Source organism: Melanaphis sacchari, unplaced genomic scaffold (genome assembly GCF_002803265.2).
Source record: "Melanaphis sacchari strain LSU unplaced genomic scaffold, SCAv2.0 Contig306_pilon_pilon, whole genome shotgun sequence".
Lineage (NCBI taxonomy): Eukaryota > Metazoa > Arthropoda > Insecta > Hemiptera > Aphididae > Melanaphis > Melanaphis sacchari.
The window spans coordinates 17,249-43,348 of record NW_020271180.1 but is presented as its reverse complement, the minus strand read 5'-3'; the positions used below and the strand labels follow the sequence as shown (position 1 = coordinate 43,348).

Sequence of the window (26,100 nt, the reverse complement as noted above, 5' to 3'; positions counted from 1 at the left end):
TGTCTTATGCTACACAGTGAGACAACGTAGTAGGTATATTACAGACATGAGTATATTGCGGTATCGCCGAACCAGTTACGAACCGAAACATACATCATCGAATTAATATTTCGCAGTAATTTTTAAAGAACTACATTTTAAACAGTTGAGCTTGCTGAAAAATAAAAAATAAATATACATTTATAACTTTAAAAAAAGATAACTATTTACATATATTCAAACTTATATTATAATCGTAAAACAATTTTAAAAATAGTTATTACATGTATAATTGTAATAAATATTGCTAAAGATTCAAAATAATTTAATTTTTTTTTTACATTTTATTACCCTCTGACCCCCCCCTCCAAAAAAATAAAACAAAATGTAATTCTGGATACGCTACTGGGTCTTATTTTGAGTCGTAGTCATACGTTCTTACATATCAGTTTATTTTTTAAAATACATTATAAATTATATCCATATGTAATATTTGAAAATATTTGTGCTGTGATAGATACATTGTGGTTCATATGAAGGGCATCTGAATTTTACCATACACAATATAATACTATTTAAATAATGTAATCAGACTGAAAATAAATCGTATTGTTTAAATTTACAACGTACACATTTTACCTACTCGAGCACGGATGATATCAGCAACAATTTTATGGGTACAGAAAAAATCATTATCATAAGTAAAAAATAAAATAGTATTTTTTGTTTAACGTTTAAATATGCATTGACAAAGTGGCAAAGGTGAATTAATATAAACACGTTTTTCAATATCTAATATAAATTTATCTTATTTAAATTATTACACACTGGTAGCATATTTATGACATTTTACTTTTTTTTGTAATTGATCATAAAATTTTTCATCAAACTAAATACAACTAATCTTTAATCAGTTTACCTTTACTTTATCGATTTAATGAAACAGAAAATAATTTATTATAAATTGATAACACTGTGTCATATACGCCGATCAAATCAATGTACACAATAAATGAACGATCAAAACTATATACTTAAGTCTTAAATAATATATACTTAATTTATTCATAAATATTTGATTAACACTCGGCGTCTGGTGGTAACCGAGTCACATGATCACCTCCACTGATCCTTTTCTTGGTCATCCATTCTCTATATATATATAAAGAATATATTGTTTTGCTTACTTTATGTTTAATGTTATTGTTATCTTACCCTAGTTACAATATTCTCAAAACTATGATATGATACAACATTGTTATCTGAACCTACTAACATGTTTGTATGTAGTTATTTAACTTATTGATTATTGTTTAAAAACTTTACTTATTTTACCTATGATTGTTTTATTATCCAAGTTTTTAAATTTTGACATTAATACAATAACTGTAAGCTACATTATAATGAAAGTTAGACAAGGTTGTTCACATAATTCAACGAAAATAAAATATGTTCTCTATTAATGCTAAAGATTAGGTGAGGTTATAGTATCTAGCTTAATACGAACCACTGTCTAATTAACACTTAACGCGCATTACAGAAAAAGTACGCTTACGCTCGTGCCTGCAACATATTATGTACGATGACTATGTCAGGTTAGTGGTTTACGTATGGTAAACCAGGTTTAAAACCACTGCAGTAAAGACGATAAATTTTTGTGACAATTTTATAGCCTGTGTAAGAGGAACCGGGTCGTACAATACACAGCATGAAAACGTCTTTTTCTTTGTGACGACAAGAAACGTCGACTCAGAAATACAGATTAGACACTCTATTATAATGTATAACAGTTGTGTAATGAAGTCTCATTATTTATTTCCAGCGATTTTGTACTTGATATTGCCTTTGTCACTACGTGTTAGGACGGAGATTGAAAATCGTTTCATTTTAACTTAGCTGTAGTAAATTATAACAGAGGTACGATTAATAACGACACAACTATAATACACGTACGTGTCCCAACAATCGAATCATATCTGTACCTAGTCGTAAACGACCTTCTACGAAATACAAGTCTTCATAAAACGTGTTGTCAAATTTCAATCAAAATTCAAAATATTTTAAATTATATTTATATTTCTACATACATGATCGATGAAAATTTAAAGTTAAAATACGGTTGTTCGTACTTGAATTATAATTAAAAAAATAAAACAAAGTCGATTTTGTTAAAAATTGGTGCGCGTATTTGTTTTTGTTTTTCCTGATTGTTTTGAAAAGGACAGCAAATTATTACTTTTGAATTAAATTCAATTTACGCTCCTGCTTACTAGATATAATTTTCAAACTTAAAAATTGATTTATTGAAGCGTTTTTTATTTTAATTGTTCCTAAAAAAGACGGCATTCACACGTTCAGAAACACACTCACACAAAACACGCATCATTTAAACCAATATACTTATCGCTGTTCACGGAATCTTAAATTGTTCTCTAATTTTAATAAAATTATAAATTATTAATATAATAAATTACAACACTAAACATTTTTACTGGACCGTGAAAAATAGTATCATGATATTTTTTGAGATGAGTCATTATTGAATTTATGTAATATATTATTAACAGCACTGCATATTTTAATCTCAGTTCTAATTTTCTGATTATAATACATCCATTATAATGAATAATGATTTATGAATGATTCATATGTCATTTTTTATCGCGCATGTAGACAATATTTAGACTGATATATTTGTCAATTAATTTCTAAATTACATTTTAATATTCAATTTTGAATGTCAGATATGATTATTAAGGATATTTTAAAAGTAGACTTATGATAAGTTGTATAGTATTAATGCTTGTTTTGACATTTAGTATGTGTTTTTTTTTTTAATTTCAAAAATACTTTAATATTTTGGATTTTTAGTAAATTTGTTTAATACACTTAAGTAATACTCATAGGGCCATGTAATGTCAATCGCATTTTCACATTTTCTGCTGCAGAGTGAGTCTAAGGGAGACGATATGGGGGGATGGATTTCTGTCATGTTTTCGACTATGGACACACAAAAAAAAAAAAAACATAATAATTGTTACGGACCATGTAATATTTAGTATATTTTAAACCATAAAATATATAATATATTGTATGGTGTGGCGGCACATGTTCCGATTAGTCAATAAGATAAGACAATGTGAGGTCAGGACGGGTAGTGTTAACATTGTTTTATTTAATTAAACAATTTAGGTGTGATCACACGTTGCTCACTTCTTAGAAAAGTCAAAACTCTGAGATTGTACCTCACAGTCGACAAGAATAATAAATAAAAAGAAAGACCCCCTCGTGTCATCGGAAGACGCTATCATCATCACCACAATCAGTTCTTGTGAACCAACCATTTATAAGTGAGGCCTGGGCCAGACTCTACGGACAGTTATGGATATCCGAAACCCTCATAGACAGGTCACTACACCGCTCATCCAACATTTTGTATTTACATATATTTTATTTTTGTATTCTAAGACCTAAGTTACGTTAAATCAAATTTTTCTACACTTAATTCGTCATATATTTCATCTCTATGTTGATGCATGAATCGACGTTGTAAACGGGACACAATATTATTGTATTATTATTATTATTATTGTCGGTTCGTCCCCGCGACCCGTGCCCACTGCTCTAACGACGGGTGTTGCAAATGTCTCCGTTACCCGCTTCGAGCGCCGCGTTCGCTCATTGGTCCCCTTCGCTTTCGAAAATCCATAATGGCGTTTGATGCTTTGCATTTTGTTGCTTCTCCAGTTTGCCCGCTCGTCAGTCGTTTTTGTGTCACACGTTCGAACGTTTATGTGCCATTTATCTCCGTCGCCTGTCCGTTTTCACTTAAAGGTATGTCATTTAATTTATATCTTTGTCTTGAGGATTTATCGACGCGTTATATAAAACGCGCTCGCGTAATACTGTTTTTAATGATTTTTGAGTAATCTTTGTTTAAATTAATTTATATTAAGTATGAAAGGCTCCGGCACACAGGACGCAAGCAGACCATACGGTCTCTGTAAAACTGTGGTTTTCAACCGGTCTGTGTTGAGCGATCTTGAAGCGTGCTGTGATAAATGTATTATGGTTTTATAAGTTTAGAAACTTAAGTTCAAAACTCCAAACAACGTAAACAATTGAATGAATAATATTTTAATTATGTTACATTAAATTATAATATAATCATTGTGTACGTTGTACGCACTTGTTTTGTTGTGTTTAGACAAATCTTTGCTTAACAGAACGAAATTTCCAACACTTCTCAATTTTAAATAGGAAATTATGTTTTCATAGATGTTGGGAATCTTTAGTTTAGTATTGAGAATACATTATGCATAATTTTATGTTTTAGCTATTTAAGCATGAGTCTTATATTTTTTTCGATTATTCTTATGTTTTGTTCTGTGTTAAATATTCCTCAGATCAAATTTGAAATAGTTTAGATTAAAAAAATATTTAAATACTTCAAATTGAGATTTAGATTTATAGATAATTTTATTTCTATTGATTATTTTGACTTACAGTTTAAACTAAATTTTGCCATTCTAACTGTGCATATTCTTTTAAATCTTAGTGTCAAGATGCTGACACAGAATAATGAGAATATGTTTTTTAGTATCAGTTTCCAAATCAAAAATGAGACCATCATAAGGTTTTTAAATATAAAGATAAATGTGTGCTAAGCAACCAGATTTTAAAAGATCAAAAAAAATACTAAAGATTGGTCAGCTAAAAATCATTTGAATATAATTATACTGACTCAGGCCTTGCCATAAAAAATCTTTATAATACACATATACAAATTAAGTTGATAAAAATATTTGATAGATTATTTTATCCTGTCTAATGATAGCTATTATTCAAGGATGTTCAAATTTTTTATATTTGAATTATTTTGTTAATAATTTTTATATGCTTTTAAGGTTAAGAAGTACTTATTATATTATTTTGTTTTCCATATTTTTATAAAATATTTTATAAATCAAGTTTTTCATGTGTCCATCTAATTTCAAATGTTATATAAAGAACTGTACTTGCTTATAGTTTATATTTTATTCTTGGTGAACATTTTAGAAATAAAAACTATTATTTCGCTAGATTAATTTAAAATGGAGCAAATTCGACCACAATTGAAGGGAAGAGCTCGTGGAAATTCTCAGGAAGTTAGAGTACCTAGACCAACACAATCTACACAATCTACTGAACAAAGGTTAGATGTAGTTAGACCATTTTCTCCTTCGTTTCTATCACAAGCTGCTGGTGCTTCGCAGCAAATAAAACCATGGGTTCAACGCCCAAGACCAACCTCGTCACTGCCAACACAAACTACACGATCATTCCCAACACCGTGGTTAGATGCAGCTCAACGTCCGCCTTCTGCAATGCCATCACAAGCTGTTGGTACCCCATGGCAAAAGGGCTCTAGACCTCATACAGGTGTAGCTCCTAGACAACACCCAATGTCAGGAGTAAGTATTCTTTTGAAATTTCACAATACCATACATACTCACATTTTTATGCAATGTTTTTTAAAGGTGCAACAAGTCACAGAAGGGCTTAAAAATTTGGGTGCAGGTAATAAATATTTTATATACAAGTCTATATCAAGTATATTAGTGTAGTCTAAAATATTAATGATAAAACTCTTGTCTTAAATTCTATTAATTCAACTTTATGTTCATTTTGATGATGTGTAAAATTAGCTAAGTGATTCTTATTGTTGTTTTTATAGTTTACAAATTTTACTTATTTAATTACTTTTATACATTTATAAAATACACTATTATCTTTAGGGCAAGGTGCAGTACATAAATATAAGACCACCTCAAAACCTGAATCTTTAATAAGAGTGGATGGAAAACAAGGTAAGTTATAATTTAAATAGTTTATATTTAAAATATATTATTAATGTATATGCCTTTTATAATAAGCAATAGAATAGCATATTATATGCATAACAATAATCACTTCAAACATTTAATAAGTCAATAGTGATAGCTTATAGTCTTTTAAAATTATATTGATTAATTTTTCATGCAAACTTAAAGCTTGTATCAGGGTTATAAAAATTGTTAAAAATATGATAATATTGGTTAAATTTATTGTGCATAAATTAAAGCTTTTTATAGTTGAAACTCTTTACAAACATTATGCAAACTTGTATATGTATTCACTTTTAATATTAATTATTACATTTTCTGCTGTATTGTGATATCTGTATATTAAAACTATTTATGTATAACTTATTACTATATATATATTATTCTTTTAATTTTCTTCAGGAACAACTGGACAAGACGTTAAATTGTTAACCAATTATTTTCCTATCACTTCATATAAAAATTATTGTTTGTATCAATATGAAGTTGTCTTCAATCTCGAAGAAGATACAATTAATATTAAAAGAAATTTATTAGCTCAGCATCGAGAACGTTTAGGAGGATATTTATTTGATGGAACAATGTTATTTTCTGTAAATCGATATGATCCACCGGTAAGTCGTTGTTAAAATAAAATTTAATCGATCAATTATTTATATATATAAATATATTATTTTATTGATGATTGTTGTCATAGTATTGGGTTGTAAGAAAATGGTGGTAATAGGTATATTCATAAAATTATTAATGGCAACCACCAAGTAATGTTTATTTGTGAGATAGTGATCTGTTAAATGTTAATTGATTGTGTCTAAGGAACCTAGCATTGAAATGTTATAAGTAAATTTTGATATTTTGTTTTAGACTTTTGAACTTACATCTATACGTCGCTCGAATGAACAAAAAGTTATTATTAAAGTGAAATTCACAAATATAATAGAAACTGGTGATCATGCTAATATTAAAGTCTTCAACTTACTTTTGCATAATTGCTTTCGATACCTGGACCTATCATTGATAGGAAGAAATTTTTACGATTCAAAAGCTAAAGTAAATATTTTATTTAAAAAGTTTTTTATCATGATTTTTCTGACATTTTATAATTGTTTTTAGGTAGATTTACCACAATATAAGCTTCAGATTTGGCCAGGCTTTGATACAACAATTGGCAGATATGAAAATAACATATTATTATGTGCAGATTTAGCTACTAAAATAATAAGAGAAGAAACAGTTTTTCATTTTTTTAATGAGTGTTTCGCGGATAAAAATCATAATTGGCTGGTTAGTTTGTAAAACTTGTGGGATTTTGGTATAGTTGAATTTTAAAAAATACTCAAAGGAGTAATGCATTTAATTTTTTAGATGAACTTCAAAAATGGTGTAATTGGTACTACAGTTATGACGAAATATAACAATAAAACATACAGAATAGACGATGTAGATGAAAATTTAAACCCAAGTTCTAAATTTGATAAAAAAGATGGATCTAAAATGACTTATATACAATATTACAAAGAAGTACATAATTATCATATAAATATTCATCATTATAAACTAAGACTAATGTATTGATTACTGTATTAGAAATGGAATGTTACAATTCGAGGTGGCTGGCAACCAATGTTGATTTCAAAAAATAAAAGTTCAATATTTGAAGTTGAAGATACATTGGTTTATCTTGTTCCTGAATTGTGTTTAATGACTGGTTTAACCGATAAAATGAGGTAGTAAATTAAAAATAAATTAAACTCGATGCATATAAACCATCTTGTGTTTTGAATTATAGAAATAATTTCCATCTGATGAAGGAAATAGCTCCATATACCCTTGTAGATCCCGAGGTTCGGAAGGAAAAACTAACGAATTTTGTAAATCTTCTTCTTAATACACCCGACGTAAGTTATTTTCATTCTGTGTAGCATATGTACATTAAAAATTTGTTTTTTAGAATAATTTAATTTTGTGCAAACGTTATTTAATTTAATACAATTATTTTAATTTTTAGTCTGTAACTGAATTAAAAAAATGGAACATGACAGTAAGTAACAAATTTGTTGAACTTAATGGTCGTAAATTACCACCAGAACCAATTTTAAGTCATACTTCAAGCTACTTCGGTGGTTATGAAGCAGATTGGTCAAATATAGTATGGAAATTACCAATGTTCAAAACCGCAATAGTAAGTCATTGGACTATAGTCACTCCAGAAGTATATGTAAATGAAGTTGGTTTATTTGCTCAATCACTCACACAGGCTGCACAAAAAATGTCTTTTGCACTACCTAAACCTTCTATGTAAATATTTTTTAATGTAATATTTTCTTGTAATCTGATGAGTTTCATTTATAGAGTCACCATAAATGATGTGAAAGCGAATACTTATTTAACAAAACTTGAAGAAGTCATTAATACATCAAATCCCGCGTTGATTTTATGTGTCATTCTTTCGTCACGTGGTGATGTTTATACTTTGATTAAACGAATGTTATGTATTGATAGAGCAGGTATATTTCTGATATATATATAAATTGTTATATGTTTGTATTTATCTAATATTTGTTTTCAGTACCATCTCAAATAGTACTGCTGAGAAATGTACAAAAGAACAATTTGTCATTGTCTACAAAAATAGCTATTCAAATAAATTGCAAACTCGGAGGTACACCTTGGCTAGTTAACATACCTAGAAAAGTAATTATAGTTAAAATATTATTATGGAGTATACAGATCAATTGTAATTACTTTTGCTTAAAACATTTTAGGGGTTGATGATTATTGGTTTTGATGTATATCATGACAGTCATCATTCAAGTGTATCATTCGGAGCTTTAGTAGCTACTATGAATGATACTCATACTAATTATTTTAGTTGCGTTGAACCACATGAAAGTGGAGAGGAACTTTCGGTTTATTTTGCTACGGCCATATTAAGTAAGTACTTGTCAAATTTTTCGTTTACGTTAATGTATTTTTTTATATTTTATAAATTGGTAGTAATTTAACTCAATTGTTCTTTAAATATTCTATACTAAAAGATTATAAATGCAAATTTTAAATTTTGAATAGTGATTTTATGCGATCTGATATTCAAAGAAAATAATTATATAAACTTATATCATTTTTCAGAGGCTCTGACCAAGTATAAAAATAAAAATGGTAAATTACCTTCTTCTATTATTGTGTACAGAGCTGGAGTTGGAGAAGGCCAAATATCAAATGTTTATAAGACAGAAGTAGAACTATTACAAGTAAGTGTTTATTTAAATTATTTAAAAATTGTTTTTTAAATAATTTTTATTTTCTTAGACTGCTTGTGAAAAAATGTACGGGACACCAACTGTACCATTTACATTTGTTGTTGTCACTAAACGAATTAGCACTAGATTTTTTGCTCCTAATTCAGGAACCATTAAAAATCCTCAACCTGGTACAGTTGTTGACACTGTTGTTACAGATCCAACCAAGTAAGCTATGCATAAGCAATTGACATTTTTACCTAAATGTATACTTTTTTTAATTAAATTAAAGTAATTATTACATCGTAGTTAGCGTGGGTAAGTTTAACGTTTATTATTTTAGTGTGTGTATATATATATAATAGACTCATTTTACTGTAAATAAGCTACTAAAGCTACTGTAAAAAACTATTATAGTTTAGCGCCTTGGTTGATTATTAGTCGTGACAAAGCTATCTAGATATGCAAACAATGTTGCTTATCGTACTGCAGTAGAAAAACAATTAAGAAAACATAATATAACACTTATATATCATGAATTGCAGGTATGATTTCTTCTTAGTTTCACAATATGTAAGACAGGGCACTGTAAATCCTACACATTATAATGTAATTGAAGACACACTTAGATTTCCTCCTGACATATTACAAAGACTTACATTTAAATTGACTCATATGTACTACAATTGGCCGGTTAGTATATTTTTGTGATCTATTTTTTATTATACACAAATAACATTTTTCTTATCTAGGGTACAATACGAGTTCCTGCTCCATGTCAGTATGCTCATAAGTTGGCTCTCCTTACTGGTAAGACTCTCCGATCTGCTGCTAACTCTGCGTTGGATGAAACATTATTCTTTTTGTGATTGTTTAATTTAAGAATATGACATATAACTTAATTATTATTTCTTTATATGAATCAATATTTACATTTTCTATTTTATTATTATTATTTTTTTTTTTTTTTTAATATGATTATACGATAAAGTGCTTGGTTTTTTTTTTTTGGCTCAGTTAAAAGCTATTTTTCCATGTCACTTGGTATTATTAACTTTATCATTTATCAATTTAATTCCAATGAGAAAATTTTAACGATTACTATTGATTTTTTTTTTTATTATTGAATAAAATACTTATGATAGATTTTTTCTTTTTAAATTTATTGTTATATCTTCCTAGTTGTCTTCTAGTGTACATAAAAGCTAGATCTAAAATGAATAATAATTATAATTTAATTTAATTAAATAATTATTATTACATTGCAGACTTTGAGTTAAGGTTCACTTTTATTTTATGAGTTAGCTTGAAAGAGACTACTTGAAAGAATCTCTTAAAAGCAGATATTATTAATAATAACGATTCTAAATAGTATAATAAGCACTGCATGGAACAAATGAAGCATTCAAACTATTATTAAAATAGATAGTTACATTTCTAATTTATATATAAGTTATAACAGTTTTTAAGAATAATACAATTTATATCTAAAAAAAAAATATAAAATTGGATTAAATATGTGTCAGTAACATGTATTTACTTAAACTATATGCATATCATTTGGTACATTTAAATGTAAGACATTATTAACACGTATACTGATCTAGGGAATTATTAATAGTTGGAAATACATTAAATTCATGAACAAGTTACAATTAAGGTAAAATTGTTTTACCTACTCAGAAGATTGTCTCTGACTTGTGTTATTAATAAAAACAAACTATTTTCGAATTAAAATTTATTAAAACAATCATTTTGAATCTATGACTGATGCAACGTAAAGCAGACACGTTACATTATACATAGTTAATACAATAACAATGCTAGCTATAGAACTTCTCTTCGTGAACTTATAAAATATGAAAGATTTAATATTAAAATATGGATAAATAATGACCAATAAATATGAATTTATTTACAGAAACTGAATTTTAAATATTAGTATGTAGCTTATATTGAAGATGGACGCCACACCCTCATGTGTTATCACCGTCCTACACACATACAACATGTAAAATTTTCATTAAGCAGAATCCATTTTATATCATTAGCTTTAATATTGGAATAAATTTACCAACTATATCATAATTAAAGGTAACAATTTTTTCTAGGCCATACCTAGGTTTTTAGTACTGTTATAATTTTGAAGTGAGTTTTGATCATTTTAAAGTTTTAATATTTTACATAGTTTTTTTTTTTTTTTTTTTTGTTATTAGAAAATTTAGAATCTGTATTAACAAAAACATAATAAGTAAATGTGATAATATGTTACAACAAAAAAATATAATATAATGACAGAATGGCATGATAAGGCCGATCATCAAATGATAGAAACCTTATTTTACATATCTATAATTGAGTTTAAAATTAAAATATTATTTTTTTTTTTTAGCATATGGCGCTTATGTCCGGGAGTAGGCCCGAAGGCCTAATTCGGACGCCTATTTGGCAGAATTTTTAGTGGGCACCCGTAGGTTTCTGCCATGCCCGGGTGGGGGGGCGGCGGCTTCTCTCTACAGACACCGTGACTGCCTGAAGAGTGACGCCGCCCGTGACCGAGATTCGAACCGGCGACGGTGCGCGACGCAACCGCCGCCTTAGTCCGCTCGGCCACTTCACCCCCCCCCCCCCAAAAAAAAAAAAAAATAAAATATAAATAAAAGCATATGACGTTACTTAAATATTTTTAATTTTAAGTTTTGATTATAGGTAAATTAACTTCAGTATTAAACCTAACAATATAAAATGTCTTCTGTTGTACGCAAATGTTCTATGTTGTATAGGTACTAAAGGTACTTATATGTATATAAAACTGAGATAACACGAGATACAACTAAACCATGCTTTATTATTTTTGGTACTAGACTGAGTCGATATGTGCCATATGATATGAAGTAAAACTCATAAAAACATGCAAAAATGTTTTCATTATTTATTTGATAATCACAAATTAAACAACTTATAATAATTAATTACTTAAATTTTCAGTGAAAAATGTTGACTTTTTTATGCTATACATTTCAAATTTTGTAAAAATATGTAGAAATGTGCATAAAAATATTTCTCCATTAGATTCAAATCATTATGATTCGTGAAGATAATTGACAATAATCCAAAAAAATTAAAATGGAAAAAATGTGCAGGCGTGGCGTTGTCTTAGTAAAACAGTAAACCGCTGTGAAAACTATGAAGTTGCGAATAAGCTGTCGCACGTATTATGGGCTATCATTTTGGCGCGTTTGAAACGAATGGATCTTCGCGGGAAAACATGTATTGTATCTGTACGTAATATTATTATCTATATTTTGTCCCATTTCTGCAGCCAATTGAGTGTGATAACATCGATAATACGATAATCTAATAATTGCTGAAACAACCCGTGTCAAATTTGTATTGTTTTTTGTTGACTGTATCTGTATTTTATATTTTACGTTATTTTACCGAACCACTAGTTTGGATGTCTGTGGATTAAAACTATTGTTAAACTATCGATTGCCGGTGAAAATCGACACATAGTTATTTGTCGATACCATTGTTAATCGATTATCGAATGAACTACTCTTAATTTTATATAATATTTTATTTATACTATTCACGTTTTTTGATTTTTTTAATTTTTTTTTTATAACACGAGATTGAAAAGTTTGTCGAATAGTTTTGTCCGACATGTTCTTATTGTTTCCAGTCCTTTCAACCCATTTATTACACATTTACTTGTTCTTCGGGAAGCGATGTCCAAAACTACGTACAAACTTGCAACATTCGCGCGGAACGAAACGCCGTAATTATTTATCGTAGACTCGCTACCTATTCGTAACCCTACCAAGCAACAATCTCCTGATTCGATTCAAGTTTTCCGACGACTCGTGGAACGCGATGTGACTTCGTCGCGTATCAACTTTTGTTACGCCTTTACTTCCACACATATATTGCTGTTACGCGTCTACGTTACGTTACGTTACGTCACGGCGCAAATGTTACAAGCGTGTGCGCTGCTCAAGAACGCTTTTATTATCGTGCGTAATATCACATCCATTGATCATACACTGATAAGGAGGCGTATTTGAAAAGGACGCCGCACCCGCATGTGTTGTCTCTGTCTTACTTACATACAATATAGCAAATTTTCGTTCAACAGAATCCATTTTATGTTATTAGCTTTAACATTAGAGTAAATTGACCTATTATCAAACTTAAAGATAAGAATTTTATCTAGGCAATGACATAGTGTTTTATTGATATTTTAATTTTATGCTGAGTTATAGCCATATAAGATATTGAAACTTTAAAATGTTCATAACTCGCTTTAAAACTGTAATATTCACAAAAGCCTATGCCATTGCCTAGATAAAATTCTTACATTTCAGTTTGATAATAGGTAAATTTACTCTAATGCTAAAGCTGACAACACAAAATGGATTCTGCTGAACGAAAATTCGCTATGTTGTTTGTGTGTAAGGCAGAGATAACAGATGCGGGTGCGGTGTCCTCTTAATTAACACAATTATCAATAAAATGCACAGGAAAAACTTCACAAGCAATAATTAAATAAACTCGAACAGAAATTTCAAATAGAGGTGTACAAGCGTAAATTGTAAACCGTACCTACGTGTCAGCAATTAAAAAATTCCACTATAACATTTTTATATTAGGTCAATTATATATTATCACAAATGTAGTGTTGCCCCTTTCAGAGAAATACAAGAATTTTATTAAGATGGTATGTCTGGTATGTCGCGTGTCGTAAACATGATGTCAGTTCTGTCCCATAGAGTTATAGCCTCCCCACCCCTGCCAGAGATACTATTCACCATTGTTCGTTGTTGGCTGTTGCCATTTTTTTGAAAACAGTCATCCCGACTACCCCTATAGTTTCCTAAGGTCGCCTGTGCATACAACTGGTAAGTAAATACTGAATTTTATATTTTAATGTCGAAAATTATGCTATAATTAATAATTCAATCGTTATTCACAACATGTATATGTAATGGTTAATGCGCATTAGTCATCTTAGCCCTAATTCGGATTAAAAATGTGTTACTAATCGTTTTTGTGCATTGATGTCATTTTCAAATAAACATTTAGGCACGTGCCACCGATAACGATCAGAAACGTATTTTTTTTGTTTACGACTGCATACTTCAGTAATAATAAAATTGGAATTAGAGTACAATCTCGTGTGGTGGTGAAAACATTTTTTTATACTCTTTGATTAGGGAGGGGTGAAAATTTAAAATTTATTTTTTATATAATGTTTTAATTTTATTTTTTATCAGTTGTATTACAGCTGATATTGTTTAAAATTGTATTGACAAAATAATAAAAAGAATCAAATTGAAAATGGAATCTATCAAACAAGAAAAAAATCAATTGGTGAATGAATGTGTACAAGATGAAAAACCAACAGTAGGTGTAACTCATAAAAGTTTAATGTTGAATTTTTCTGTTAACGACAATGCTGTGTTCATACAATTTAGTTTTATTTAATGTGAATCAGTTATAATATACTCGTTTTTTTTAGACTTCAGCTAATTCCAAGCAGTGCAACGATCAAATAAACAAACCTCTCAAAGTAAAAGCAGCATCAAAAATTAAAAATAAACCACCCGCTCAATCAAATGTAATATTTAGATTATAACATTTATAATTAAATTTTCTTTTTCTATTTAATTAACCAAAATTATATTGTTCAATTAATAGGACACTAGGTTACTGAAATTTAAACATCTCTGCGATCATTTGGCTTATTTAAGACGTACCATATACAATGTATTAAAGGATGATTCACAATCGTCTTCCGATGTTTTCTCCAGAGTTTCAAAACATGTATTTGTCTTTCATGTAAATGTTTAGCAAATAACTTCTAACTTTACATTTAGATATTATAATATTATAATTAAATTTCTTTTTCCAGTCATTTGTCCTTACTAATTGTGATGCCTATTTTGAAAACGAACAATGGGATGATGTAGTATGGTATATTTTCATGGCATTGCAACATCTTTGTAACACTCCAAGGTGGAATGATGATAGATTAAGAAGATCACGCAGGGAAATTTTTTGTAGATTGATAAGATCATGTTTGAAGGCACTGAAAAAGCTGAAAGAGAATGGCACTTATTCAACAGAGAAATATCAACATTTTGTACTAAGGTAAGTTATATGCTTTAAAATAAAAAATAAATTCAACTTTATGTTGCAATCATTCTTGCTGACTTAAAAATATAAAAAATAAAATATAAAATTTCATTGTAAAATTATTATATTTATTTATTGTTTGATTTTTCTACCAATACAATAGTTGTGTTTGAATGGTGTTTTATTTTTATTTTAGATTGAAGTTGCAGTGTACCAAATCCAAAGATGAATTTGTAAAGATTATACAACCATTGCATATTGATTATTTAGTCAGTAACAGTAATTTTTTTTAAAAAAAAATATTGAAATTTATTATTGTGGCAATAATGTTCTGCATGATTAATAAAAACTATATAAAATTATATTATATTTTTATTTTGATTTCATAAAAGTGTATATTAGTAGACTAAATATACCATTCCTAACACACTTACATCTATTATCTGTTAAAAAATATTATTTCTAATTATTTAAACATAGATGAAGATTATAAATTATCAGAAAGATAAAAATAACAAAATAATGTGAAAAACAATTAGAAAATAAAACAATTAAAAAAAAAATAAATAAAATTAGTAAAAATAATTATGTAAATATATCATAAAACATTTTAACAGTTTTATGTTAATTAAATTAATTAAACAATTATTACAAAATTAATTCAAAGATCTTGTAAATAATTTTATACTATTAGACTATGGAGGGCTTATAAATAATTCAAATTAAAAATGCTTAGTGAAAAAACAAACTTAAAATATAAATAGTACTGGAGTTATATTTAAATCAAAGATATGAAGTTAAATTTTAATATATTGTTGAGGTAACTGAACAAAACACATCTGTTGTAATCAAAAATATTATAAATATAAATGTATAAATCTATTAAATCTTAAAGAAGAAAATACATGCCTAATATAACCAAGTTCAGCATTGGAAAAAAAAATTGTTTGAATATATTTATTTTTTTCTAGTATAGTAACTAATATAAATGAATATTATAAGACACTTTTAAATAAATGCAGCTCTAAGTTTGAATTTTTAAATTATGTAGCTTAGAAAAAAGGAAAAATATATGAGATGTCTTGTTTTAAAATTTCAAATATAAATTATTATCATCTAAAATATTCTTAAATGTATTTACAAAAGAAAATATAACATGAAATGTAAATTTTCAAAATACATTTGATAGATTTCAAAAAAAAAAAAAAAAATTAATAAACGCACGTTTACACAAAGGTGAGTATTAACTATTTAAAAAGTTAAAGCTAAGTCAGAGAGTTAATTTTTTTTTAACTTTTTAACTCGACTAGTTAGTTTATTTTCTAATCAACTTATGAACTTGAGGAGTTTAATTGATAGTTGAAATAACTCAGCTTTTTGCAATTGATATTAGAAATTATTTTAATAAAATAATGAATCATAAATTTATTGTTTTAATGTTTTATGACCTTCAATTGTTATATTATATGAAAAAATAATATATCATGCAACGTAAAAGGGTAATTACACTGTACAATGTGCATTATGATAAAATTCAATAAAATTGTTTTTTATGATTTAGTAAATTAGAAAGACATAGGTAGTCATTTTCTATGTAATTTACATACTAATTAAAATAAAATAGATTAACTTTTTTTAAATTAAGTTAAGTTGGTATTTTTTTTGCTTTATTAAATGTTAACTTATCGAGTTAAATTTATTATTTGTTAACGATTAACATCCAACTTATCGATCTTGTGCTCTTTTAACTAAACTAAACTTGAGTTAAATATTTTCATTAACTCTCCTACCTTTGCGCTTTACGTTTATAAAAGTGAATGACAATTGTATTCGTTTAATACACACAATTTTCAATGATAATAACAGATTTTTTTATCTTGATTCAATGATTTTAAAATGATTAAATTTGGTTAATATTGAATCTAACCATAAAATGATGACTAAAGATAATTAAGTACAAATTATAGCAAGGTAAATATAATATAAGTAAGTACCTAACTATTTATAATCATGATAAATATTCAATGACATTATATGTTTATTGTTTATATATACATTAACTAACTTTGTACATTATGTGTTTTTATTATATTATATTATGGATCTCGATATTTACTGTAACCATAATATTAGACAGGCTTGGATCCAGGGGCCCCTCCCTCAGATATTACTCTTGATCTGTACCTGAATAATTATTAGATAAAGTATACGATTAGGTATGAAGCTTAGTTATTAACCTAATGTATTTGAGTTATATTTGAATATGTATTTTGTACTCTATATCATTTTAATATTTCATTATGTTTATCTATGTTTTTTTTTTGGTAAACTCCATGAAAATGTGTAAGTACTATAGGTCTATATCATCATATTAATTTAATTTTCAATTCTTCATACACGGAAAAACAATATTGACTTTTCATATTATCTTTAAAAAAATCATTACATAGCATGCTAGTAAAGTTAAATGTATTTGTCATAATTACATATCTTTTTAAATTCTGAGAAGCTGAGCGATATACTGACTTTACAATGATCTGTTGTAGTCAATTGTCATTGTGTATTGTGTTATATGTATTTTTAGTAAACAAAGTACTTTGATCTTCAACGTTAAGACTGCAGTGCTCAAATTGGTAAAGTGAAAGAATGGGAACCCAAATAGAAATTAAAAAAAACAGCGTTCCAGTCAAACTTTTATTTAACACTAACCCATGGGGGCTTTGCCCTCACACCCCCTTAATTTCTACCATTATATTTTAAAATAAATAATTCCTAATACTTATTATTTTTGACTATGTGTCAATATATTTACATTTTTTAATCACTTTTAATTACTTTTAATAACTAACTTAACTAATTAATTTAATAACTTTTTCCTAGTTATATTAAATAAAAAAATTATTATAGGTAGGAAATTCAATTAAAAAACATATAAGTACATAACGAAATAAATATTAATAAAACTAATATATATTATATAGGTACCTAATAAATTTTTAATACCAAATAAATAGTAATAACATTATAACAGTATGTTAATTATAAGTTAACAACAAAAACCTTAATTAAAAATATATAATTTTATAAATATTTATAACAAGATGCAATTTTTATATTTTTAACAAATAACTTTGATAAATTGGACTGGTCAGATTATGTTGAAAAAAAAAGACAAAATTTAATGTGTAAAACTCAAGACCTAAAAAAAGTCAATAATGACATGTAAGATACATTAATATCTTTATTTATTCTTTTTGGGCAACACACTTCATCAGCAATTCTTCGTTCATTACTTATCGAAGCATGCACATATGGACTTGGTATAAATAATTTTACAGGAGGTCCAACGCAGTTTATAAATAGCAATAAAGATAAATGCTTTGAAGACAACGCAATTCTTTTAGGTGTAAGAATGTTGTTCATTGCAATAAACGTACGTTCACATTCACATAAAGAAATAGCTACTGTATTAACTACAGTTAATAGAGGTTTTAAATCATAAATATTAGAATGGTCTTTAATTTCGTTGAACTCCCGAAAACCACATACTGATGATATTTCGTCAACTTGAAACTGTTTAGCTTAAACGTCGTAGACTGACATCACCATGTTGAAAATCAAATTTATCAGGCCATCTCTTAGGATCTAAGATGTCTAAGTCAGCAAGTAGAATATTGTACTGATTTTTGAACAAATTATTGTCATGTGTACCTACATGTGATGCTTGCATGGTGAAGAGTCTACTTTGTAAATTGTTGGCAAGACTTCGGGAAAATTGAGATGGTATAATTTTAGGTATTACCTTATTATTAGATAATTTAACATTTTTAAACATCAACTGTTCATCTCCACATGCATTTGAAGCTTCTTCAGTTTTTTGGACCATGATGATCTATCATAGATTCAAAAATTCTAATAGTACGAAGAATACATTTGTTGGCCTCAGCTATACTCAAACATCTATTTCGTAGTATCAATGATAAATCTGCTAGCTCACTAATAGCATCATATATTATACCTATAACATAAATATTTGTAGTGTTGTTAATTATTATTCTAGTAATTACTAATAAGAGATGAAATATGTTAAAAACAATTAATTTAAAGTTATTCTTAAAATATTTATCTTAAAAAAAAAAAAAACAGAATAACAAAATATAAAAAAGTGAAAAAATTAATTTAATTACCCAAATTAGTTATAAATTCCTTTGATGCTAAGGTTTTTTGAAGTCCCGAATACTTAGATCTATATTTTGAATTTTTAGAACTATCAACAGACGACTTAGAAAAATGTGCATTTAATGCAGTATAATAAAATTGTTCCACACTGCTTTAATTGTTTTTTCACTCGATGCCACCCACATAATAGTAAAAATTTTTCCAATGTGAAGCAGTTATTGTTCTAACGATGAAGCGCATTCCTTAAGTTCGGTCATATTTTTTGGTGAGTTATGATACAAAGCATACAAATTTTCAATAAATGATTGAAAATTGGTTGTCCCATTAATTTCTTTCAATGTGTCGTAAACTGCCAATTCAAGACGGTGATTTAAACAATGCCATACAATTAAACTTGGGTACATACTCTGCAACTTTGTTACTTTGTACTTACACCAACTTTTCTTCCTAACATAGTTGACGTACCAACACTGACAAATGCAATCAAATTTTTTTGAGAAAATCATTAGTCATTCCATAATAAAATAGTTTTGTAATAATTGCATTTTTTATTTCTTCAGCAAATGTTGCACTTAATTCTACCAAATCTAAAAAGAAAGTTATTAATTCCTCACCAATAGTAGTTCTAAACATATTACTAGCATAGCTTTGATTCGTCTACTATAACACACAGTTTTCTTTGTTGGTGAATAATCTCACTACAAACTTTTTTTTCTTATTTCAATAGCAATGTGATCAACTATATTAGAACACGGCTTATCACTTTGTAAGATTCGTCCCATATTAAGGTCATTATAGATTTGGAGGTCAATGAGTTTTGGATGATCAGAAAAAGGGTGTTGATTTTTAGCAATACAATATGCAATTCTAAACACTTTTTCTGTAGTTTCTATTTCAGCTTTAGATAATTTTTTAATATGCTCTGGGACATCATCAAATTTGCTTTTATGAATAATTCTTTCCATACATAAATGAGCATTTGAAGTTTTATGCAATAAAATTTTCTTTCTTAGATTTGCTTGTTGTTTTTTAATATCTGGTCCAACAGCACAAATTTCACCTTTGATCCACTCTTTAGCAAAATGAGTTCCATTCGTTTTGCTTAAATTTAAGTTGCCTTTTTTACAAACTTCACAGCCAAGATTGTTTTTATTAAAAAAAATCCAAGGATATTCATCAGTAAAATATTTTATCTGTTTTTCATCTTAGCATTGTGGTCAAGTATTTTTTATACTTTTATTTTTTGAGATTTTATTGGATATTTTAGCATCTTATAACAATAAAAAAAATTCAATATTTAAAAATCATATGTAAATGCAATTTATATATAAAAGAAATAAAATTAAAATTGTTATTTATTAGGAAAAATAAAATATTATATTTCTTTAATGAAGGAAAATAATGTGTAGCAATTAAGGTATCAATAGGTTACTTACATTATGTTCTATTTGAAAATTAATCTCAACTTCTTCAACAAAATGTGGTGTAAGAAACACCTAAAATATATTTTGATTTTTAGCATTTAACTATTACAAGAACATAATATATTACCTGAATATTAAAAAATAATAGATAATCAAAACAATTGTGAAATACTTACAGGGTTTACGAGAGAACAAGAACTATCTTTACACACATTTTGATAATCCTATAAATATAAATTAGTATACATTTTGTATGTTGTATTTATTAATTGTATAAAATATTACCTGTAAAAGGCAAAGGTGGACATTAACTAGTTGCAAATTTAAAACCAAGTTATTAAGCTTATTTTTTTTAAATTTGTGACTCCATTAGTTAATTTTTTTTTTAACTTTAAGTTATTTTATAAAATCTGTTCAACTAAGTGTCTAGATGCCATACTTTTCAAGTTATTTAAAACTTTATACTTGTGTAGTATAGCACCTACCTATAAACTTACTTATATTATTTACATTAAGCATTTAGCTGACCAAATATGTTTATAAAGTTTAACAGATTGAAACTGTTACAACTAGAAAAATAAATACAAATAATAAATTACTTACTTCTTGGTCAATATTTTTTTATGGTTTTGCTTTTATTTTTATAACAAATTTATCCATTATTATTATTATTATTATTATTATTATTATAGAATTAATATTTAACACCAATATAGAAAAATTATATAAATTCAAGAATATTAATTATTAATCAATGTAAATTAAAATATTAGAAGCTGTATTATACTTTACTAGTCAGTGGACAGTGATCAACAATCATAGTCATAAGTCATAACTCGTTTACGTAATCTTAAAATAACGAATGGTTGCTCTATTTGTTAAAATAAAAACAGACTGTTGACGACTAATAAATACCTATGGATTTATGATTTATCAGCTTTGATAATAATCAATATTTTTAATGATTTAGAAATTGTTGACATTTTAAAAATAGAAACTTCGACAATTAAATTATCACTGAGAAAGATAGGAATATCTATATCCCTAGAATTCGAGATATTAAACAGTTTTCATGTCATATGACACATATATTTTATTCTATAGCACATAATTATATTGTTCTTGTGGTAAAACTAATTTTACAGATTGTGTACTTAATAATCGAAAAAAAAAATATCTCTTATATAATATATCTCATGTGTATCTTAATTCGTGGTAAAAATTGAACTATGCATATTCAAATTTAAATTAATTAAGAATGTTTATAGTAAGCCGTACGAATGTTCGTTGTCATTTATATTTTATATTGCGTAGTGCGTACCCGTGCATTCTTTTGGGAAAATGTAGAATGGTAACGCTAATTAAAATCAAAAGCTAGTATAGGAGCTGAGTTCCCATGCGTTCCCGTCCAAGTCGAGCACCGATAGATACCATAGATACCTATCACTCTTAACTTAAGAGTGATAGGTATCTAATGGCAAAATTGATCTAATTAAGTTAGTACTTTTCAAAATACTATATGAATAAACAGAATAAAAAATAATAAAGAAAAGATAAACATAAATCTTTACGCAAAATCTATTTTTGACAAAATTAATTTTGACTTTTAGGTTTAACACAAAAAAGATTAATTAAAGGTACTTAAATGTGTACCAAACGTTTAAATTGACATTTTACATATAGTATGAATTTAAATATTGTTTGATACTTTTGAGTTATTTATTATTACTATTTGGTTAGTTTTGTTTTTACATTTTGGTAAAAAATATTTAATTTGTCCGTTAAAAAGCTTGAAAATTAAATTTAATATTTTCCATTAACAACAAATAACTTCAGTATAAAGTCCTGAATTTTATAAATTTTAAGTACATAAGTGGAAGATTTTTTAAAGACACTTGAAGTTCGAGTTCGAACGAAATTAAATATTTATACGATTAAATAATGACTATGGGTTTTTTTTTTAATGTTAACAATTATGAAATTGAAGTTGTTATGTGTATTATAATATTTTATTTGCACAATGATATTTTCAAATACAAAGTTTTCGGCAAAAATAATTCAACTAACCACTTGAGATGTTAATTAACAGTATTATTCATACTCATTTACACTCAAATTTGATACACTTAAAAATCAAATAATACTTAAGTAGCATATTAAACATGAAATAAAAACAAAGAAGACAATTATTATGTAGAGAAGTAAGAAATACTTTTTTAAAGACTCTAAAGCTCGATTTTTAAAAACGTAAATAATAATCTGTTTTGAATATTTCTTTAATTATAAATTAATTTTAACAATAGGTGCATTTATTTACTTTTAAACTCAAATATTTAAAATATTTAAAATTTACAATAATCAAACCATAGTACAATACATGAGTTAATATTTACTAGTGTTCTGAGTTATGATAATTTATATGGTAATACATCAACTTAAATAATAGAAGGTAATGAAAGTCAATATTAAGCTTTAGTGTGAGCTAGATACGTGGATACAACCATTAAATTACTTTCGAGTGAATCATAATTTAGAAATAAATTATTAAAAAATAATATTGCCGTGTATAATTATTAATTAAACAAAAAAAAAAAAATTTGTTAAGTATCGAAAAAAACTACTATAAATAGCTACAGTAAAGACTAAGTCCGTATAAAACTTATGTATTAAATTTGTTCACGAATAATACAGAAAATGTTATTTCCTCGTATAATTTAATCATATTTACTTACACTATATAGATTTTAACGAGAGAATCTTAATAGTATAAAATTATATTGTATTTAGTTATCAAAAATAGATTATTTTTAACTATAGTTTGTCGACTTTTGTCCTTTCTATTATACTACTTAAATAGCACAGTTTTCTCAAGACCATTGTATTAGTCACAATAATGATTATAATATCTACATTATATTTTGTATTCAATTTGAGTTTTGTATGTTGGTCGATTTCAAGTAGAACACTATAAGAACATAATGAGATTTTAATTATTTTATAGCTATTAAGTATAATATAACTATTCGTATATTATTTCCATTTCCATTTACGTTAATTATATGGTTAAATGTTAGCCCAATGAAATAAAATCGTGAAAAACATTTCTGTACATTGGCATGTACTGTTATATTAATATGTAAAACTCAATTAAACAATATTTTTCAATAAGAATTTTTATATTTAAGATTTAAAATTTATTGCAAGATTCGTATTAAGTTTTCCAACCTATTTGGCAAAAAAAAAAAAAAAAAATTACTTACGTGAAAAATTATATTTTTTAGGTGTATTAAATTTTAACTATTTTTCCTCAAAGATTTTTGACAAAGAACTGTAGAAACTGAACATTTTCACGAAATAATATAATGCTATCACTTTCTATGTTGTTACTTTCAAAATATTTCTACTTTCTCTAAACGATATATAGACATTTTATATTTTTATTTTTATAGTTGTTGAAAAAAAAAAAAATTACAGTCATTAAGTGCTTAGTATTTGAATACAAGAACCACATAAACGATATGGTTTAAGACATAATTTAATGCATATCACTGTTCTGAATTATGATTATTTACACGACTATAACATCTCAACTTAAATACGAAGAAGTAATAAAAGTCAATATTAAGCTTTATGGTGAGCTAGAATCTAGGTACATGGACACAACAATTATATTATGTTAGCCGCCAGTAAATCATAACTAACATGAAAATTGTCAAAAAAAAAAAAAAAAAAAAATGCTGTGTATAAACAAAAAGTGACGTGTTGACTGGTCAACAATGTGCTGCTAAACAACTGCAGTAGTGACAAAATGTAGTGTACGTATAAAACTCATGTTTTTGATTTATTAGTTCACGAATAATAAATAAAATATTATTTCCTCGTATCATTAAATCGTGGTTACTTAATACGAGAGAACCTTAATAATAATATATATGATAATATCGTAATAATCTATCAATTATAAATTATTTTTAATTATAGATTGTCAACTTTGATATAATATTTGTTTTAGGTCACAGAGTTTTCTCAAGACTATAGTACTAGTCACAACAATTATATATCTACATTATATTTTGTATGCAATTTGAATTTTGAATGTTGGTTAATTTCAACTAGAAAATAACACGATTTTTTTATTATATAGGTACATAATTTATTGTCATTTACGTTTATCGTATGGTCGATTGTTAGTAATCTAGCCAATGAGTACTATCTAGCCAATGAAATAAAATATGAAAAACGTTTGTGTACATTTGTGCGGGCCGGGAACGGACAATATTAGGCCGTGCGCCCGGTTACCAAAATACTTCGCGCTTAACTTTACTAACACACCGACCGACCTTTGTAAATTTGTGTATATGTGTATAGCACTCAACAGGAGGTGGACAGGTTCGCCGAGCAAATCCTGTGAGTGCTAGTGTGTGGGTGATGTGTGTATGTGTGTGTATATAATATATATGTATGTGTGTAAACTAAAAACTAGGGGACTCAGGTAACTCAATATAAATAAATGGTAACAATAATAATATGAAGTATAAAAACAATACAAGTAAGCAGTAGCTATTAGAGCTACAATACCTATATATTTAATAATAATACAATTATAAAAATAATATAATATAATAAATATAAAAAACAATACAAGTAGCTATTAGAGCTACAATATAAAAAATAGATAATACTCAAAAATTATGCATGCAGGGCCCTTATGGCTAGGCAGAATAAATAGTATGATATATGGCCCTTTTAGCCCAACAATATAATAATAATGGTAATGATAATAATATAACTACGGCCCTTTTGGCCCTACAATATAAAATAATATCAAATATAAAAACAATATAGGTACCTATTAGAGCTATAATATAAATATAATAATAATGATATTTGGCCCTTTTGGCTCAAAAGTATAAAAATTTAATAAATAATATAATTATAATTGTAATAATAAAAACTTACAATTTGTGGAGCGCAGACTGGCCAGCTGGTCCTAAATATGACTATAATAATCAATAAATTTCACACACAACAAATAAAACAAGCAAAATAAATATAAAAACGTATAAAAATATTTAAATATATATATAAAAGGTTGGCGATTAGCGCACACGATATAATAATTAATAATAAAGTTAATAAATAAATAATAATAACAATATGGAAATTAGCACACACGCAATAGAATAAAATAGTATAATAGAAAAAGGCGATTTGCGCAACAAAATATAATAAAAAATAATATGATATAATAACTGTCGTTTGGTCTTTGCGCGACGA

The 26,100-nt window shown here is 26.8% G+C and overlaps 2 protein-coding genes across 2 annotated transcripts in view; one reads left to right on the top strand and one right to left on the bottom strand.

The window, feature by feature from the left end:
• The window catches only part of LOC112596182 (piwi-like protein Siwi), a 39,342-nt gene extending 29,349 nt beyond the window's left edge, over positions 1 to 9,993 (top strand). Inside the window, exons 5-21 of the mRNA XM_025341674.1 lie at positions 5,062 to 5,432; positions 5,499 to 5,538; positions 5,757 to 5,828; positions 6,246 to 6,457; positions 6,708 to 6,893; positions 6,957 to 7,127; positions 7,209 to 7,364; positions 7,431 to 7,570; positions 7,633 to 7,741; positions 7,852 to 8,141; positions 8,196 to 8,350; positions 8,413 to 8,537; positions 8,609 to 8,777; positions 8,973 to 9,094; positions 9,153 to 9,310; positions 9,628 to 9,775; positions 9,835 to 9,993. Of these exons, the coding sequence (XP_025197459.1) occupies positions 5,073 to 5,432; positions 5,499 to 5,538; positions 5,757 to 5,828; positions 6,246 to 6,457; positions 6,708 to 6,893; positions 6,957 to 7,127; positions 7,209 to 7,364; positions 7,431 to 7,570; positions 7,633 to 7,741; positions 7,852 to 8,141; positions 8,196 to 8,350; positions 8,413 to 8,537; positions 8,609 to 8,777; positions 8,973 to 9,094; positions 9,153 to 9,310; positions 9,628 to 9,775; positions 9,835 to 9,951 (2,730 nt within the window). The 5' untranslated portion in view covers positions 5,062 to 5,072 and the 3' untranslated portion in view covers positions 9,952 to 9,993. The remainder of the gene's footprint in view (positions 1 to 5,061; positions 5,433 to 5,498; positions 5,539 to 5,756; positions 5,829 to 6,245; positions 6,458 to 6,707; positions 6,894 to 6,956; positions 7,128 to 7,208; positions 7,365 to 7,430; positions 7,571 to 7,632; positions 7,742 to 7,851; positions 8,142 to 8,195; positions 8,351 to 8,412; positions 8,538 to 8,608; positions 8,778 to 8,972; positions 9,095 to 9,152; positions 9,311 to 9,627; positions 9,776 to 9,834) is intronic.
• The window catches only part of LOC112596181, an 83,916-nt gene extending 58,063 nt beyond the window's left edge, over positions 1 to 25,853 (bottom strand). Inside the window, exon 1 of the mRNA XM_025341673.1 lies at positions 25,783 to 25,853. The gene's annotated coding sequence lies outside the window, so the exon portion shown is untranslated. The remainder of the gene's footprint in view (positions 1 to 25,782) is intronic.
• Between the last annotated feature and the right edge of the window lie 247 nt (positions 25,854 to 26,100).